The sequence below is a fragment of the Manacus candei genome, unplaced genomic scaffold, assembly GCF_025592945.1.
Source record: "Manacus candei isolate 608988 ecotype Guabito, Panama unplaced genomic scaffold, ASM2559294v1 h1tg000023l, whole genome shotgun sequence".
Classification (NCBI taxonomy): domain Eukaryota; kingdom Metazoa; phylum Chordata; class Aves; order Passeriformes; family Pipridae; genus Manacus; species Manacus candei.
The window spans coordinates 7644448-7660141 of NW_026138071.1; the positions used below are offsets into that span (position 1 = coordinate 7644448).

A 15694-nucleotide genomic window follows, 5' to 3' on the forward strand; every position below is an offset into this window, starting at 1 on the left:
GATGGGAGCATGTGGGGGGTTTCTCCTGGGCCACATGCCCTTCCTCTCCATCCCGCCCACCATTCACATGGTAATGAGGACAAATTGATGGAGAGACATCCATTGTTGGACTCTCCAGCCCAGCCCTTCTGCCGGCCACCCACCAGCATCCCCATCCATCACTGCCCAGCTGGGATGGTTGGTGGTGCTGGGACCTGCCCAGAACTGGCATGCTGGGAGATGGGGCTGCTTCAGGTGCCCATGGGCAGTGGGGCAGCCCCCAGGCTGTCCTGGCTCTCCTGGGGCTGACTGACAAGAGAGGGGAGGACATCCAGGCAAGGAAGAGACCCCCATATGTCTCATCTATCAGCTGGACATCATTTTGCCCTCAACATCCTCACCATGGGGGGTTATGGGGCTATGGGGGAGTTAATGGAGCCTCAGAAAGACTGCAGAATCTTACTTAAGGATGTCCCACTCTTCCTCTCACTGCCCTGGGGCCAGCTGAGAGCCAGGAGCTTTTCCTGCCCCACTTTTCCTGCCTCCACCCCAAAGGAGCCCCCATATACCCTGCAGCATCCTCCTAATGCGGCAGAGTTCTTCTGACATGCTCACTGGAGCATGGAGATGATTGCCCCACACCACCACCAGGCCCCCCAAAGAGCATATCCTCTCCCTATGAATCCTCTGCCTCCAGCTCCCCCTGTCTGCGACGACAGCTTGATTGAAATTTCACTCCATAAAGTGCCTCTCAAAAGCCTGACCCCATGGCCCCCACGGGGACCAATTTGTCCTTCTCTGTAATAAGAACCTAATTAAATTAGCTAAGCCGCCTCGAAGTGCCCTTAAATTAGCCATGGTGATGAGGGCCCTCACTGACAGCCTGCTGTGGAATTGCTTAGCACTTACCATGCTGTGGGGTCCAGGGAAAGCCCTGAGGGGACTTTGCTCCCAGCCCCACCCAAGATACCAAGGCAGGGCAGCTTGGAGATGGGGCAGGGGGTGCATAGAAGGGTGTGTGGGTGGGACAGGTATGGGGATACACTGTGGGGTGCTGGTTGGTGATCTTCCCTTCTGCTGGCATGGGGATGTGGTAGAGGGGCGAGAGGGCTGGCAGAGGGTGAGGAGACAGTCAGCAGTGACTAGCACTAGTGACATCGGAAACCCTGTCTACAGGGTATGGGGTCCATCTTCTCTGGTAGGACTGGGTTGGTGGGTGTAGCGGTGATAGGAATGGTGGGGAAAGGTGTCCCAGCACGGATGGATGCTGGGGTGATGGGTCCAAACTGGGATAGAGAGGTGTCCTGGTAGTCCTGCATTGGCCATACCTATTACATCCTACCCCTCTTGCTCTAGTTTCCAGGTGGCCTCAATAACACTTTGGTCCCATGTACCCTGGGTCAAACCCACAGCCTCCAGCTATGATGGGCGCATTAAGCATCCCCAATCTCTGCCTGCCCTCTCCACACCAGAGCTCAGAGCTCCCTCCTGGGAGATGATGGATTTATTGGGCCGTGTCCCTAATAAGGAAAGGTACATCCAGTGAAGAGACAAAAATACACCTGCTGTCGGCCATGCTCACACTCCCTCACTTCGTCTTGGACAACAATCACCAAAAAAGCTGTGCTTTAAAATAATCTTTAAATAATTTCTGCTTTTTGTTTAAAAAAAAAATTACCCCCCAACCAAACAGCTTTCCCCCCACCACTCCCATCTCAGCCTGCATGCCCCCACGCTGCCTCTATGGTACATACAAAGAGCAGATAAATAAATAAAGACGCCTGATGCTGCAGGGGGAATGTGGGTCAGAGTCCCCCTCAGCCCTCTCACCTTTGCTAATGTGGAGCTAGGGGAGGCTGAGGCTCCAGCTAGGGTTTGGAGGGGGGGAACTGTGGTCACAGCTCTAACTCCCTGCAGGTCCCAGGAGTGGGTGAGCAGCAATGAGTTACCCTGAGGCTTTGGGGTACTGGTGGGTTGTGGAGGTCAGGCCAGGCAGGGTCTGAAGCTTGAGGAGTTTTTTTAGCTTTGCAGTGGGACAGGCTTTTGGGCTAAGCCATCTCAGGGCAGGATACTGGGAAGGCAAGGGAGGGACTGCTTTCTTCCCTGCCGCTTTCTTTCCCCAGGCTCCAGCAGACTGGGGCTGCAGCCCTTGCTCTCCCCACCCCTACTCCTACTAGTGTGTGCCCATATCTGGCTGACACTTGCACCCTCTTGCCCATGTGCTTGCCTCCGCAGCCCCCCCTTTGCAGCCAGAGCCCTCCATGCTGTCACAGGAGCCCCATGGGCATGACCAACTGGGTGGCTACAGTGCTCGCTTTGCAGAGTTTGACATCCCACTCCCCAGTCTATCACTCCAGTGGCACTTCTGTCACCAAGACAGAGCTCTCACGCCAGAGCTGTCCCAGTACCTGGACCACCGTCTTCCTATCTACCATGTCCCAGAGGTGGAAACAGCATTGCCTGCCCTCCCACCCAGGTTGCCTAGCAAAGGGGCCCAAGGCCCCTCTCCCAAAGCCTCCCCCCTGGGTGCAGACGGTCTGGGAGTCCCGGAGTAGCAGCCACAGCTCTCTCCTCTTCCAGGCCCCACTCCTTGATCAGACCTCCATCATTAGCTAATTCAGCCCATGCACACACACATCTCATACACACACACACACACACACACACATAGCAGCATGTGGATCCAGCTGGGGCATCCCCCTGTCCCAGGGGAAGCCCTTCATGCCTCCCCCGTGCCCCCAGGAACAGGAGGGGAGGGGGGGTTGGGCATGGAGTAGGCAAGCCGGGGAGCCTCAGTGCCCCCTGACCAGGAGGTGGCTGTACCCCAAGCAGGCAGGGCTGGAGGCAGCTCCCCATGGGCATCCAGGTTTGGGAGGGGATGCTGGCCCCCAGTGAGTCACCCTGCAGCCACCACCTCCACCAGCAGTGCTGGCTGCAGCTGTGGTGCACCCTCAGCTCTCCGCCCGGGGTACCCCCAGTGGGTGGAAGCTGTCGGGGGGCAGGAGCAGCCTGCCCAGGCGGTAGAGCAGCCCTGAGTACCAGTGCACACCATCCCCCTGTGCCCCTGGCCACCCCACCAGGCTGTGGTAGAGCCGGAGTGGCCAGAAGGCCAGCTGTGCCAGCTGTTGCTCCTGCACCAGGGCGAAGCAGGAGGCCACCACACCGTCCACCACCAGTGTCCCATGGCGTGTCAGCGGGGCATAGGCTCCCACGTCCCTCCGGTCCCGCACCCCCACCACTTTGGCAGGCTGCAAGCTGCCTCCCCCTGCAGCCACCAGCACGAAATGTCCAGGGCGCACAAGGCTGGCAAAGATGGGGCGGAAGTGGGCGGTGGGTGCTGAAGCGTTCTCTGCCACAAAGAGCAGGTGGGTGGGCGTCAGGACCAGGCGCCGGGGCGGCTCCTGCGTCTCGATGACATGGAAGGTGGTTAGGGCACGGGGCTCCTTGTCCAGGAAAGCCAAGAAGTCACTGTAGGTGGGCCTGCCCGCCCCGTCCATTGCCAGCACTCGCTGGCCCGGCCGCAGTGCCCACAGTGGTGTCTGGGCACCGTCCTCCAGCGTTGCCAGTGCCCTCCCAGGAAAGCAGCCCCCTGTCTTCGCAGCGGCCGAGTGCTCTGCGCAGGGAGAGAGAGGACAGGAGGGTTACCCATTAGCCAGAGCCTCGGCATCACCCTTCCACAAGGCGTGGACACCTTCCCAGGCTGCCCAGCTTTGCCCACCCAGGGATAACCTGGTCCTGGCATCACAAATATAAGTGTGTTCCCTACACACCCCCAGCCATCAATCCAGCCCCCCTAGGCACCTAGTCCCCAGCCACCATGTCACTTGAGGTGACACTTGGGGGCTCTAGCATGGTACCAGGGCATTGGGTCTGCTCTAAAGAGCCAGGTCCCAAAACCAACCTAGCGGGGGGAACGGGACACAACCACAGCTCCAAATGTGCAAGACAGTCAGTGCCAGGGGGCACCTGAAGCTTGAAAAAGCAGTGGCAGAGTCCTGAGCAGTGGCAGGCTGAGGAGCAAAGTGCCTGGTCTCAGTCTGCATACACACAGCATCTCTGTTCCTTGCAGTGCTGGTCCTGAGTACCACCTGGGAGGCTACTACAAGAACAGTGCAGGATGCAGTGTCCTTCCCCAGCACTGCAGCACCACTCCACTCCGTGCTGCAGCCCTGCTCCTTCTACCACCTGCTCAACCCTGCACCACTTATGCCAGCCAACCCCCCTTCTCTAGATTGCAGGGAGTTGTCACAACCTGTGGCCATTATCAGGCAAAAGTCACCAGCCTCCTGGGCAGGGCTTCCCTGCCACAGGGTAAAGGACCCAAACTCTCTGGGGCTTGTCTTCTGGGATGGTGTCACAGAGGTCCTACCCTTCCCCAGATGAAAAGGTGCAGCAAGTCACCAAGTGTCACAAGGGGTCCATCCTGGCACTTAGCAGGGTAACCCTGGCTTCCCAAGAAATGGTGATTATCTATCCCAGCTGCCCTGTTCCCTCAAGTCCCAGCAACCCCCATCTTAGTGTCTATATTATGCCCTCCCACCATCTGTCAGTGGCATCTCACCTTAAGGTCCTGCTCTAGCCCTGCACAGTTCCATCCTTGAGTTTTAAGCCCTTCTCAGGACCCTCTCCCAACACCCTCATCTAATCCCTGAGTGTTCCGACCCCAATGGCACAGCTCCCATCACTCCCCAGCTTTGGGCAGAGCCACATCCCAGCCCCCAGGCCCATGAAGAGAGGCATCCATCTCTGGGACAGAATCCTTTTATTGCTCAGATGAGGTGCAGTGTCTGCCCTGTCCTTGCCCTGGAAGGCCAGGTCCCAAATCTTGCACCCTGCATCCCATGGCAGGCAGCAGAGCTGTGGGGAGGGGTTGCAGAAGGGAGAGAGGGGCATCTGGCGGAAAGTGGAAGGCATAGATGCTGGGCATGGAGGGGTATGCAGGTGCAGAGGAGGACCCGAGGAGACACAATACAATACAACAGGTCGTGTGGCCATCCATACAAAAATAAAAGCCATTTACTAAGAGGCAGGGGCAGCCCGGCTGCCCTCTGTACACAGTTCTGCAGGGATCAGGATGTGTACCCCACAGCCTCCGCAATGCACCCTTGGGTTCCCCAGACCTTGGGGATAAATATGGGGGACCCAGAGCCCTGAGGAGCTGCTGCAGAGCAAGGGGAATATGACCAGCCTCTAGAAGCCCTTCAGGGCCTCAGGGCCCCAGTCTGCTGCTTGGGTCATGGCATCCCTCTTTGGTTGGTCCGGGGGGACATCCCAGGATTCAAGAGCCTCTGTCCTTCTCCAGGGGCACAGCCACACTCCTCTGGCCAGCCCCAAGGCTCCGGGGTCATTGTCTTTGCTTCAGAGCCTGGCCCCACTCCTCTGGTCAGCCCCAGAGGGTGTCACCGGGCACGGAAGCCCTGGTCCTTCTCCCACGTTTTGTCCCTCTTCTTCGGGGGCGCATCACTCCCTCTCCATGGCGCGGTCGCCCCACTTCCATCGCCGGCTGGTGTTGTGCCCGTCCTGGCATCAGCACGGGGGAGCGGGTCAGCGCGGGGGGCCAGGCTGGCGTCTGGGGGTGTCGAGCCGCTGGCTGCGGGCTAGGGCAGTAGGACAGGCAGAGCGCGGTGGGAGCCGAGCCCGGGGACAAGAGGCGCGGAGCAGCATCGACGCACCAGCCCCGGCACCGCCGCGGTACGGCGTGTGGCACACGGGAACGCGGGCACGGGTGTGGGCGTGCGTGTGCTGGCACAGCCCTCTGTGCCTGCGTGTGCAAGGGCTCCGCATGCAAGCACGGCTCTCGGTACGGGGGGCTGTGCATGCAGCCGCCGAGGCTGCCTCTGTGTCCACGTAAGCCCACGCACAGGCAGAGCCCTCCCCAGCTTGTCGCGACACGGGCAGTAGCACGGCCCCCTCCCGGCGGTGGCCGGTGCCGTGCGCGGGGCGCTGCTGCCCTCTGCAGCCCGCAGCCAGCGAGGCCGCTCCGGCGAGCGCAGCATCCCGGGCAGGGCTGCTTCTGCCCGGGCTGGGGGGACCTCGCACCCTACGCAATCCCCTCCTGGCCACGGGCAGCTGAGAGCAGCTCCCTCCTTGCCCCCCATGCACCACACGGAGGGAAGCAAACGCCACCAGCGACGATAGCGCCCCTCACAGCACCACCCATCTCTGCTCCCCTCCGCAGATGGTGCTGCACAGTGAAAAGCTGATCCCAAGGCACTCTGGCCTATTCCTGTCTGGGTGTCTCTGCCCCCATCCCTGGCTAGGCAAGGCTGGACAGATGCTGCTGGACAGCGGATGCTCGAGAGCAGGCAGCAGTGGAGGAGGGCAGGGCTGAATAAGGCTGAGCATGGGCACTAAGGGACTGCAAGGGCAGAGGCATGGAGACAGATGCAATGGGCAGACTGGGCAGACAAGCTGGGGAGAAGGGGATGTGGGCCAAGAAAAGGAGGGGAGTAGAGAGAGTGGGTCAGGATGTAGGTCTATGGGAGCCAGATGGGGAATTTGCCCTATGGCACTGCTGGCCACAGGTGTGTGACTCACTCCCCACCTGACTGTCTGGCCTAGATAGGGAAATCAGGTTGCAAGAGCCAGCACCCCCTGCAGGAGCACCTCACCCAGCCAGCCAAGATCCCCAGGCATGCTGCAAGAGGGGGTCTGGCCCCTGGCCCTGCTCACTGCCCCCTACCCCTGTCTTACCTGACTTGACAGAGCAGTGGATGTGTGCTTTGGACTCGTAGTAGACCCAGTCAAAGCCAGCCTCCACAGCCAGGCGAGCCAGCATGCCGTACTTGTTGCGGTCCCTGTCTGAGGTTGTGATGTCCACAGCTCGGCCCTCGTAATGCAGCGACTCCTCTGAGTGGTGCCCATCCTCATCCCAGCCCTCTGTCACCCTCAGCTTCACCCCTGGCCACTGATTCATGACAGAGATGGCCAGGGAGTTCAAGCGGTCCTTGCAGCGCTGCAGGGCAGAGGGACAGAGTCAGTAAAAGCTTTTTGGAGAGAGGGGTTAGCTGCCTGGTTGGCAGGTTGTATCCCGCCATGCTTCCATTAAGCCTCTTTGGGCCCTCAGGCCTATTGGGGACTGGTCCAGCAGAGTAAGATCTGAGAACATGAGGTGCCTTGTCTATCCCATGCCCTCCAGACTCCCTGCATGCCTGATACCACTGTTTGGCAGAGGTGTGCACCACACCAGGGGTTCCCATCTGGGAAAGGAGGAGGATGCAGGAGCTTCAGTTCTGTTGCCTCCTGGCTGGGAAGATGGCCCAGGGTCCCTAGCACTATCCCCAGGCACAAATAAAACAACTTGCCCAGTCCTCAGAAGAGCTCTGCTTGGTATGACTCCTCAAGTACTAAGTAACAAGGACACAGCACTGAGCAGCCTCACAGCTTCGTCCTCTGCTCGCATGGGTAGTGCCATAACTGCTCAAGAGCTCTGTTGTGCTGGAGTAGAAAGGATGTGAAGCCCCCTTCACCTCTGCCCACCACAAGAGGAGTGAAAAGCCTGGGCTGAGGAACAGTAGCAGATCTTAAAAGCACCAGACCTGGTGCTCAGAGTGCCACACAAGCAAGGTAAATGCCCTGCCTCATCCCCCTGTGGTGATGCTCCCCAGCAAGCAGAGGGATGCCAGTCCCAAATGCCTGTCCTGCAGTCCTCCCAGCCTCATTCTGCACTGCTCCACATCCCCCAGCTACACCCGAAGTTCAGGGAGGGTCCAAAACTGTCTGCTTGACTTGCATAAGTACAGCTCCCACTTCTGGTCCCTTGTCCTGCTGCTAAAGGGATGGAGGAGACATAGAAAAAGTGTAGGAAAAGCAATATGGAAGCTTCTACAGAAACCCAGCTGAACAGACTAGGGCTGCGCAGCCCGGAAAGGAGATGTTGTGAGGTCCTGAAGAGTCCCATAAAATCAAGGCAAAGGACAGAGCATTCATTACCATGCACAAGGCCAGTTCTGGGAAGCATTAAATGAAATGACTGGACAGCAGCTTAAAAAACAGCCACACCTGGGGACATTTTTGCATGATGCCCAGCTCAGTACTGGGACTCCCCACCACAGTATGTCATGGATCACTGAGACAGCCACAGCAAGCGTGAGCCAGAGCTTTAAAACTTGATGCAGGCTACATCCCTGGGCTCAAAAATGGCCCAGCACTGCTTCTGCAGGGAGCTGCACTCCCAAAAATGTAGGGAGTGCCTATCCCCAAGCACCTGCTCTCATCCCAGGAAGGTGGGTGCTGCTGCTCTTGGGGAAACCCGTTTGAACTTGGCAGGGTCTGGGCCCTGGGAAGGGCAGTGCCAGGCAGGCCTTTGCCCCACATGAGATCTGCCGTCATCCCATGGCTCCCTGGGTGTGGGGAGATAAGCCAGGAAGGTGCTGGACAAACAGTTTGCTAGGTGAGGGGAGGAGGAAGAGGGAGGGAGTGACTTTTGTCCCCATCCAGCACCACCGTGGTGACACTTGGCATATGGCACAAGCTGCTCCCAAAGCCCCTACCCCCACCGAGACCCCGCAGTAAGGGGGTTCAGCATTGGAGGCAATGCAATGCCCCCCTGCATCCTCCCGCCATCACTCAGGCATCCCCTTGCCACTCCCGCGCCAGCACACCGCTCTGGGCACCCCTCCTGCCCTCATTGCCAGCCCTTCTGTCCTCGAGGGGCACTCTGCCCTCAAAGAAACACAGAGACCCTCCAAGCCTTTTCCCCTAAGCAGGGACAGCGTCAGGCAGAGCCTCGGAGCATCCTGTCCCCGGCTCTGCCGGTGCCATTGGTGGCCAGCAGGTGTCAGAGCGCGGGCAGGGACCGGCAGGGACGGGCAGGGAACAAGAACCAATGGACAAGGACCAGGCAGGCACAGGCAGGTCGGGGAGGGAGCAGGTAGTAAGGGGTGGGGAACAGGCACGGGTTGGCAGGGCAGCAGTGGACAAGGAAGGGTCATCGATGGGTAGGGAAGAAGCAACTATAATGAGGGACCAGGCAGGGATGAGCAAAAATAAGTAGGGAGCAAGTAATGATAGGCAAGGATGAGCAGGTGGGGATGGGCAGGGAGCAGGCACAGGAGGCAGAGAGAAGACAACAAAGGATGGGGATGTACAGGGATGGGCAAGGAGCAGGCAGCAATGGTCAGGGAGCAGGCATGGGCAGCAAGAAGCAGGTAGGGATGGGCACTGCCCACCCAGAAGCTCTGCTGCCGGCATAGACAGGTAGGCAGGGACCAAGAAACCCATAAGCATGGGCCATCCACAGGGTCTGTGCCTGATGGTGGCTGCAGGGAGGACACAGCTTGTCCCTGCAGTGGTGCAGATGACGGGGCACCGCCAGGTCACATGTAGAACAGAGCCCCATATGACCATGCTGAGCTGGTGGTTCTGCTGCCCCATACATATCATGGTGAAGACCCTGGGGATGTTGGGCTGGGCTGAGCAGAGAAGTTCTACCCACGGCCCAACCTTTGCATCTCCCTTCTCGAGTTCAGACTAGGGACAGAACTATGTCCTATGGGGCAAGCCAAACCTCTTTAGAGAAGGCAGCAGGTCTGGAAGGAACAGCAGAGCTCCAAGATGGGGTGCAGCCAGAAGGGACCTCAGGATCATCTCAGGGGAGGTATGCAGGACACTCAGGTGTGACCACAGTCTCAGCAGAGGTGTTGTGAATGGAGTGTGCTTGGTCACAGCTTCCCCCATGTCCAGAGCCTGGCCAGGAGAAGAGGGGTCCTACTAGCATCTCCTCCTCAAGTGAGGTTTCTCCCAAAGGAAGCCAAAAGTCCTATTCCAAGGTCTCCATGATAAAGTCTTCACCACTGCAAGGTCTGGTACCATGGTCTCCATGTCAGTTGGGCAAACAGTGGCTGCAAGGAGTGATGGTTGGGGTAGGGAGAGGCTTAGGGTTGGGACTCCATGGGGGCAGGGGACCCAAGACATTCCTGGGCCAGGCTGCTGGGGAGAGGTGAGGCATGCTCTGCCTCCAGCCTTATCTCAGCACCTCCGAGTGGGACCAGTGAGAGCAAACACACTGGAATTCTTGAGGAAGATGAAACGATAAAGGAAAGGCGGGCAGAGAGCAGCACTACCCACTCCTCTAAGCAGGCGGCATCTTCCGGCTGCCTGGGACACCCAGACCCTTGGACTTGGGGAAAGAAAACAGGTTTGAAGTGAGTCAACAGCAGTAAAAGCCAGTGCACTGGGGGAAGGGACAAGGAGTTGGGTCAATGGCCTTTCCCAACCCATAGCAACACAGGACATGGTGCCAGAGCCAGAGTTCCCATGTCTGGGGGTATGTCCCACAGTCAGGGGCCATAGGACAAGCCCAAAGGGCTGTGGGAATGGCAGCAAGCTACTAGAAATCATGCTGCCTCCATAGCAAGGGGAATAATTCCCTGCAGAGCTGCCCAAGGCACAGCGGTACCCATCTGGGCATGGATGTGTGGTGGCCAGGGACCCTGATGAAATAAGAACCCTCATTTGGGCACTCCAAGAAGACCAGGGAGCTTCCAGGTACTCTGCCAGCAATGTAGCAGTAGAGTGGGAAATGTTAGGCTGGTAGGTGGCACATGGAAGTCTCCCTCTCCCAAGGGCACCGAGAGGCACTGGCTGGGTTAGAGCAGGTGGTGGGAGCACTCTCAGGACAACAGAGCCAGAAGCACTCTCCTGCCTCCAACTCAAGCAATATGATGTCACCTACTTCCCCGGTGCATGGACCAGAGGAGCTCACTGCTTCCACGAGCATCCTTAAAGCTGTTCCCCAGAGGAGGCAGATTCCAGCCTAAACCTAGGGCTCCAGTCACCAGCAACTACAACTTGTGCAAGTCCCCAGTCTTGGTGATGCCTTGCAGGGGATCCTCTGCTACAGTCCCCAGCCTGAGAACCACCCTGGACCATGGTCCCTGCCCTAAGGGATCTGCTTCCAGGACACATAGAGTTGCAGAGATGTCAAGCCAGCATGCAAGCAGTTTCTCCTCCCAGTGTTATCAACACCTCAGTCAGAAACCCCAGTCAGAGCCTTTCTCAGTGCCTGCCATCACAGCCACCCACGCTCACCCACCAGCCCCCGACTGGAGAGTGCAGTGGTCAGAGGGGCAGCACCAGCTCCCCCCCCACTTTCATCAGGAGCTCACTCGGGCTGTAACCCAGTGCTGAAGCTGGTGGCCAGGTTTCTTAGCAAGGCCGTGCGGCTCCTTATCTGCATTCCTGAAACCCTCAGGCATTCTCTTGGCAATATTAAAACATGGAGTAACCTTCGTCCAGCATCACCCTCCCTTCTCTGCCGTCCTCTGTGTCATTCCCCCCCACCTCCTTCCCGCTGACCCAGGGCACTTGTAAGTTGACTGTAGTAACAGGTTGTCCCCATCCCTGAGTGCAGCAAATAGTCCCCATCGAGCACCCTTCACCATCCCACCCGAGACATGCAGAAAGAGGGGGCACTGCATCAGTGTCAGACTGGGGACAAGGTCAGCAAGAGCACTCCTGGAGCCTACTCTCCTCCCTGCCAACACACCAGGCTCTGCTCTGTCCCTCGGATCCAACAGGCAGGCTGCCTGCTCTGCCAGTGGGTAGGCAGAGCAGAGGGGCAAAGGCAGGATGGGTGCAGTGGGTCAGGGCGCTGCCCAACCAGGGAACAGCGTGGCACAGCTCTGCTGGATCGGGGGGATGTGGGAGGATGCAGCTGGATCTGGGGCAGTGTGGCATAGTTCAGGGGCACCAGGACAGGTTGATGCCAGTTTGGAGGGCAGGGTGCTGCTAGTTCGGGGGCCAGTGGGACATGGGTTAAGAGGCACCATTGCAGTGTGCTGCCAGCTCGGGAGGCACAAGGGCACACCTCGGGGTGCAGCCAGACACGGGTGCCACAGGCTCCGAGGGGCAGTGGGGAAAGCTGCTGCCATCTGGGAGGACAGGGTGCTACCGGCTCCGGGAGCAGGGTGCTGCCGTACCAGGGCGCAGCGTGCTGTCCGACGCGCACAGCGCAACCAAAGGGACAGAGCTTTGCAGCGCCCGGCGAAGGAAGATGCACTCGCTGCACCGCCGGCAGCCCGGGCCGGGCATCGGGATACCCAGGGCAGGACGGGGAAGCCGCAGCGCCGGGTGCTGCGGGTCGCACTGCCCCCGGAGAGTGGGGAGTAGGGCGCTCCAGAGCAGCCTCGGTGCCCGCAGATGCCCGGCGCGGGGGTAGAAGCGGGCGGCGGTGGGGCCGTACCTGGGTCATAAGCCGGTCGGCGCCGGTATTCTCCTCGTCCTTGAAGATGATGTCGGGGTTGTAGTTGGGCGTGAGCTCCTTGAAGCGCTCCGAGTTACGCGCGATCTTGCCCTCGTAGCGGCCGCTGGCCCCCAGCGTCTTCTCGGGGACGTTGGGGCTGAACTGCTTGTAGGCGAGCGGGATGAGCTTGCGGGGCGGGCGGCGGCGGCTGCCCACCACCCTGCCCGGCCCGCAGCCGCGCACGGCCGGCGCCAGTAGCAGCGCGCACCCGCTCAGCAGCAGCAGCAGCCGCGCCGGCTTCATGGCGCGCCCGGCGGCCCCGGGGCGGCCCGGGGCACCGGCGGCTCCGGGTTCCCCGCTAGGCTCGGCCGTCGCTCCCGCCGCCCGCCCCGGGGCTCCCCATGCGGCGCGCAGCCGGCGGGCAGGTGCCGGTGCCGGCGACGGCGGGGCGCGGCGGCTGCCCGGCGCGGGTGCGCTCCGGCTGCCCGGTGCGGCGGGCTGGCGTCGGCCCGCTCTGAGCTGCTGTGGCTCGGCGGCGGCAATAAATAGCGAAGGGCCGTTTGTTTTGGCAGGCGAGCGGCCGCTTGCGGGGCGCGGGGCGCGGGGCTCGGCGCTGCCGGAGCCCTCCGCGGTTTGCGCCTCGGCGGTCAGCGCGGCGGGGCTGGAGCCGGAGCCGGAGCCGCCGCTGCCTCCGCTCCCCGGGCAGGAGTGAGAGGGGAAATTGAAGAGATCCGGGACCGGGAACCGCCAGGACCGCACCCTGCCCGTGTCCCAGCCTCCCAGAGCCCTCCCTCTCTCTCCTCCTCCCCGTGGAACCTGCCCCGGGCCGCCCGCAGCCTCCTCCCCCCTGCCGAGCCCCGCAGCCCACCCCGTCGGTAGTGCCCGCCGACACCTGCCCCCCGGGGCAGCCCCGCTGCCACCCCGAGACGTGCCCGGGCCGCTGCACACCCTTCACCCCCCTTCGCGGTACGACCCGCGGGGGCTCCCTCGCGGTGGACTGGGCACGGGGTGGCACCCCCGAGGCTCCGGGCCCCGCTGCGCCGCCTGCTCGCCAGGGGCCCGGGCCTGCGGGCGGGGATCAAACAGAGCAGGGAGGCAGCTGGTTGAAATTTAACCACAATATTCTCGCTCCCCATTGTTTCCAGGGAGGCCCGATATTTCCACAACAGGATTATGGCATCTGATTAACTCGCTGAGACAACAATGAGGGGCTGGGATGGGCTTCCCCTTCTAGCTGCCAAAAGGGGAAAGTAAATATAACACCCTGATTTCAGGAGCGAGGGTTTGCAGGGCCCCCCCGGTTCTCCCCCAGCTGCATGCCGGGGAGGGGTCTTGCACAGCTCTGCTTGCACCCCTTCTGGCTCTCTAGGATCTTCCCAGGTGAAGCAGTGCCTTGGGATGCCCCCGTGCACACAACTCTCTCAGAGATGTCCCCTCGCCAGCTCTTCAGGGGGCACAGGGCACAGGTCACTCATATGCAGTGACCAGGCTAGAGTAGCCCAGCCAGACATCCAGCTCCGGCTCCAGGACTTTGCTCATCTTAGCAGGACCAATCAACCTGGGCAGGAGGGATGCAGGCTGGGGATCCAGCAGCACCCACAGGCTTGGAATGCTGCTGTCCAGTGGCCCCAGTAGACCATTTCCTCTGCAGGAGCTGCAGCAAAGTGCAGCTGGCCAGAGGTGTCTCCATCAGGTTTTCATAATCAGTAGCCCCATTCCAGCCAGTTTTCATACTGGTTTTCATACTAGGTACCCAAAACCAGTGCCCAGAGCCTCTGTGAATTCCTGCCTCTGTGCAGGATGGTGGGGTGCAGATGTCCCACTGCTCCTGCACATGATGGAGTAAGAGTGTCTGGCCAGCAGCCTCAGGCCACCCCCCTTCTACATCTCTTCAGCTGATCCTTCCAGTGGAGCATCCTAATGGCATTAGCAGAAAGAGCAGAGGAGACATGCCATAGCACCATTCTCCATCCCTGCCTTTGGCTTCTAAGGGCTGCAGAAGGGACACAACTCTTTGTGCATCACTGGCACAGGAAAATCAGACCCTGTGCACCCTGGACTCGGTCCACAGGATCCTCCAGAGTTGTTTGTACTCCCAGCGAAAGGAATAAGCTCAGCTTCTCACTTTGCTCATCACCAGGGACTGTGGAGCAGGATCATCTGGGATAGCGCTGCATCTGGGGGCTAGGGTACTTCCCAGGGACAAGTTCCTCATTGGGTTGCCAATGACCCAAACCCAGACCTCCAAATAACCTCTGCAGCCTGCCAGCATGCAGCATGCATATCACACACCTCTGTCCCCCTCCCAACAGCTCCAGGCTCACAGCAAGCAGCCTAGCCCTGCCCTTGCTGGTAACAGCATTTATATCCCATGGAGATCCAGGGTGAAAGACTTGGAGTTGAGTTTGCCAGCAACTCCTACCCATGCAGGGGCCCCGGCATCCTGCATTGGTTCTGGCCAAGCAGTGACAGTGCCCTGTTGCAGGGTGCAGAGTTCATCATCTCTCCATGCAGCATTCCCAATGTCAGTCAGTGTCCCTGCCAGGCAAAGCCCACTGGCACATGGGGCCACTCGGGATAGGTGCCCCAGGCATGACAGAGCAGCCAGAGCTGGATGGGTGGGCAGGTGGCTGCAGGCTGGAACAGGGGCAGATAACCAGTGGGTAAAGAGAGAATTTTGCTTGGGGAGTGGGATTCCTGCTCAGACAGCTAGTGGGAAGGGACGCTTGCTGCTGCAGCACTAGGTCACAGGGAGGAATTACCTTCTAGTGGAGGTGGGGAGAGATGCAACATCCATCCCTGCATTGCACAGCATCTCCCACAACACTCAGCCACTCTCAGGCACCACTGGGATGCCTGGCCATCACACGCTGCTCCTGCCTGCATTCCAACTGTGCACCAGTTGCTCTTTCCTCTGCACCTCAGCTTTCTCCACCACTGCATCCCACTGTCCCTGCCCCAAGCGGGAGTGTAGCATCCCACATACCCCTTGCTGGGCTCCCAGGGCTGCCCGGAGCTGGGCACTGCGCAGGAGGAACGGGTGGCGGAGCAGGGCCAAGCAGTCTAGGTGGTGCTATTTCTCTATTTTTGCACTGGACGGGTTTGAGATTTTCCTCTCCCTATTTGCTGCCTTGGTCGTCTTCTTCTCTCTCTCTCTCTCCCTCTCTCTCTCCCTCTCTCTCTCTCCCTTTTTTTTTCTTTTCCTTTTCTAAAAATACTTGACAGCGATTGAAAGGTCCCTTTAATCGAGGCCACAGAGCCCTTATTAAGGGCACGGGTCGGGGTGCTGGGCCGTGCCCGGCATAACGGCTTCATTAAACCCTGCGAAAACTAATATTTATGGAATCAAATTTATGGAGGCCAAGGCCGAACTTGTGGCCTTTAATGTGTGTCGGGAGCTCAAATCCAGCCGGCTCCAGGGAGGAGGGGCTGGGGACAGGGAAGGAGACCCCAGCGGGACAGGATGGGACAATGAGTAGTGGCATTCCCCAGAGCTGGCGACAACCTGGGCCAGGGAGGCACCAGTGGCCC

At 59.9% G+C, this 15694-nt stretch overlaps 1 protein-coding gene across 1 annotated transcript; it reads right to left on the minus strand.

Annotated features, from left to right (window-relative positions):
* Nucleotides 1-1718: 1718 nt before the first annotated feature.
* On the minus strand, nucleotides 1719-12986 carry IHH (Indian hedgehog signaling molecule). The gene is made up of 3 exons (XM_051787897.1): nucleotides 12164-12986; nucleotides 6673-6934; nucleotides 1719-3592 (listed from the first exon to the last, which is right to left on the minus strand). Exons 1-3 carry the CDS (start codon nucleotides 12464-12466, stop codon nucleotides 2931-2933), a joined length of 1227 nt encoding a protein of 408 aa, XP_051643857.1. The 5' UTR covers nucleotides 12467-12986; the 3' UTR covers nucleotides 1719-2930.
* Nucleotides 12987-15694: the final 2708 nt, after the last annotated feature.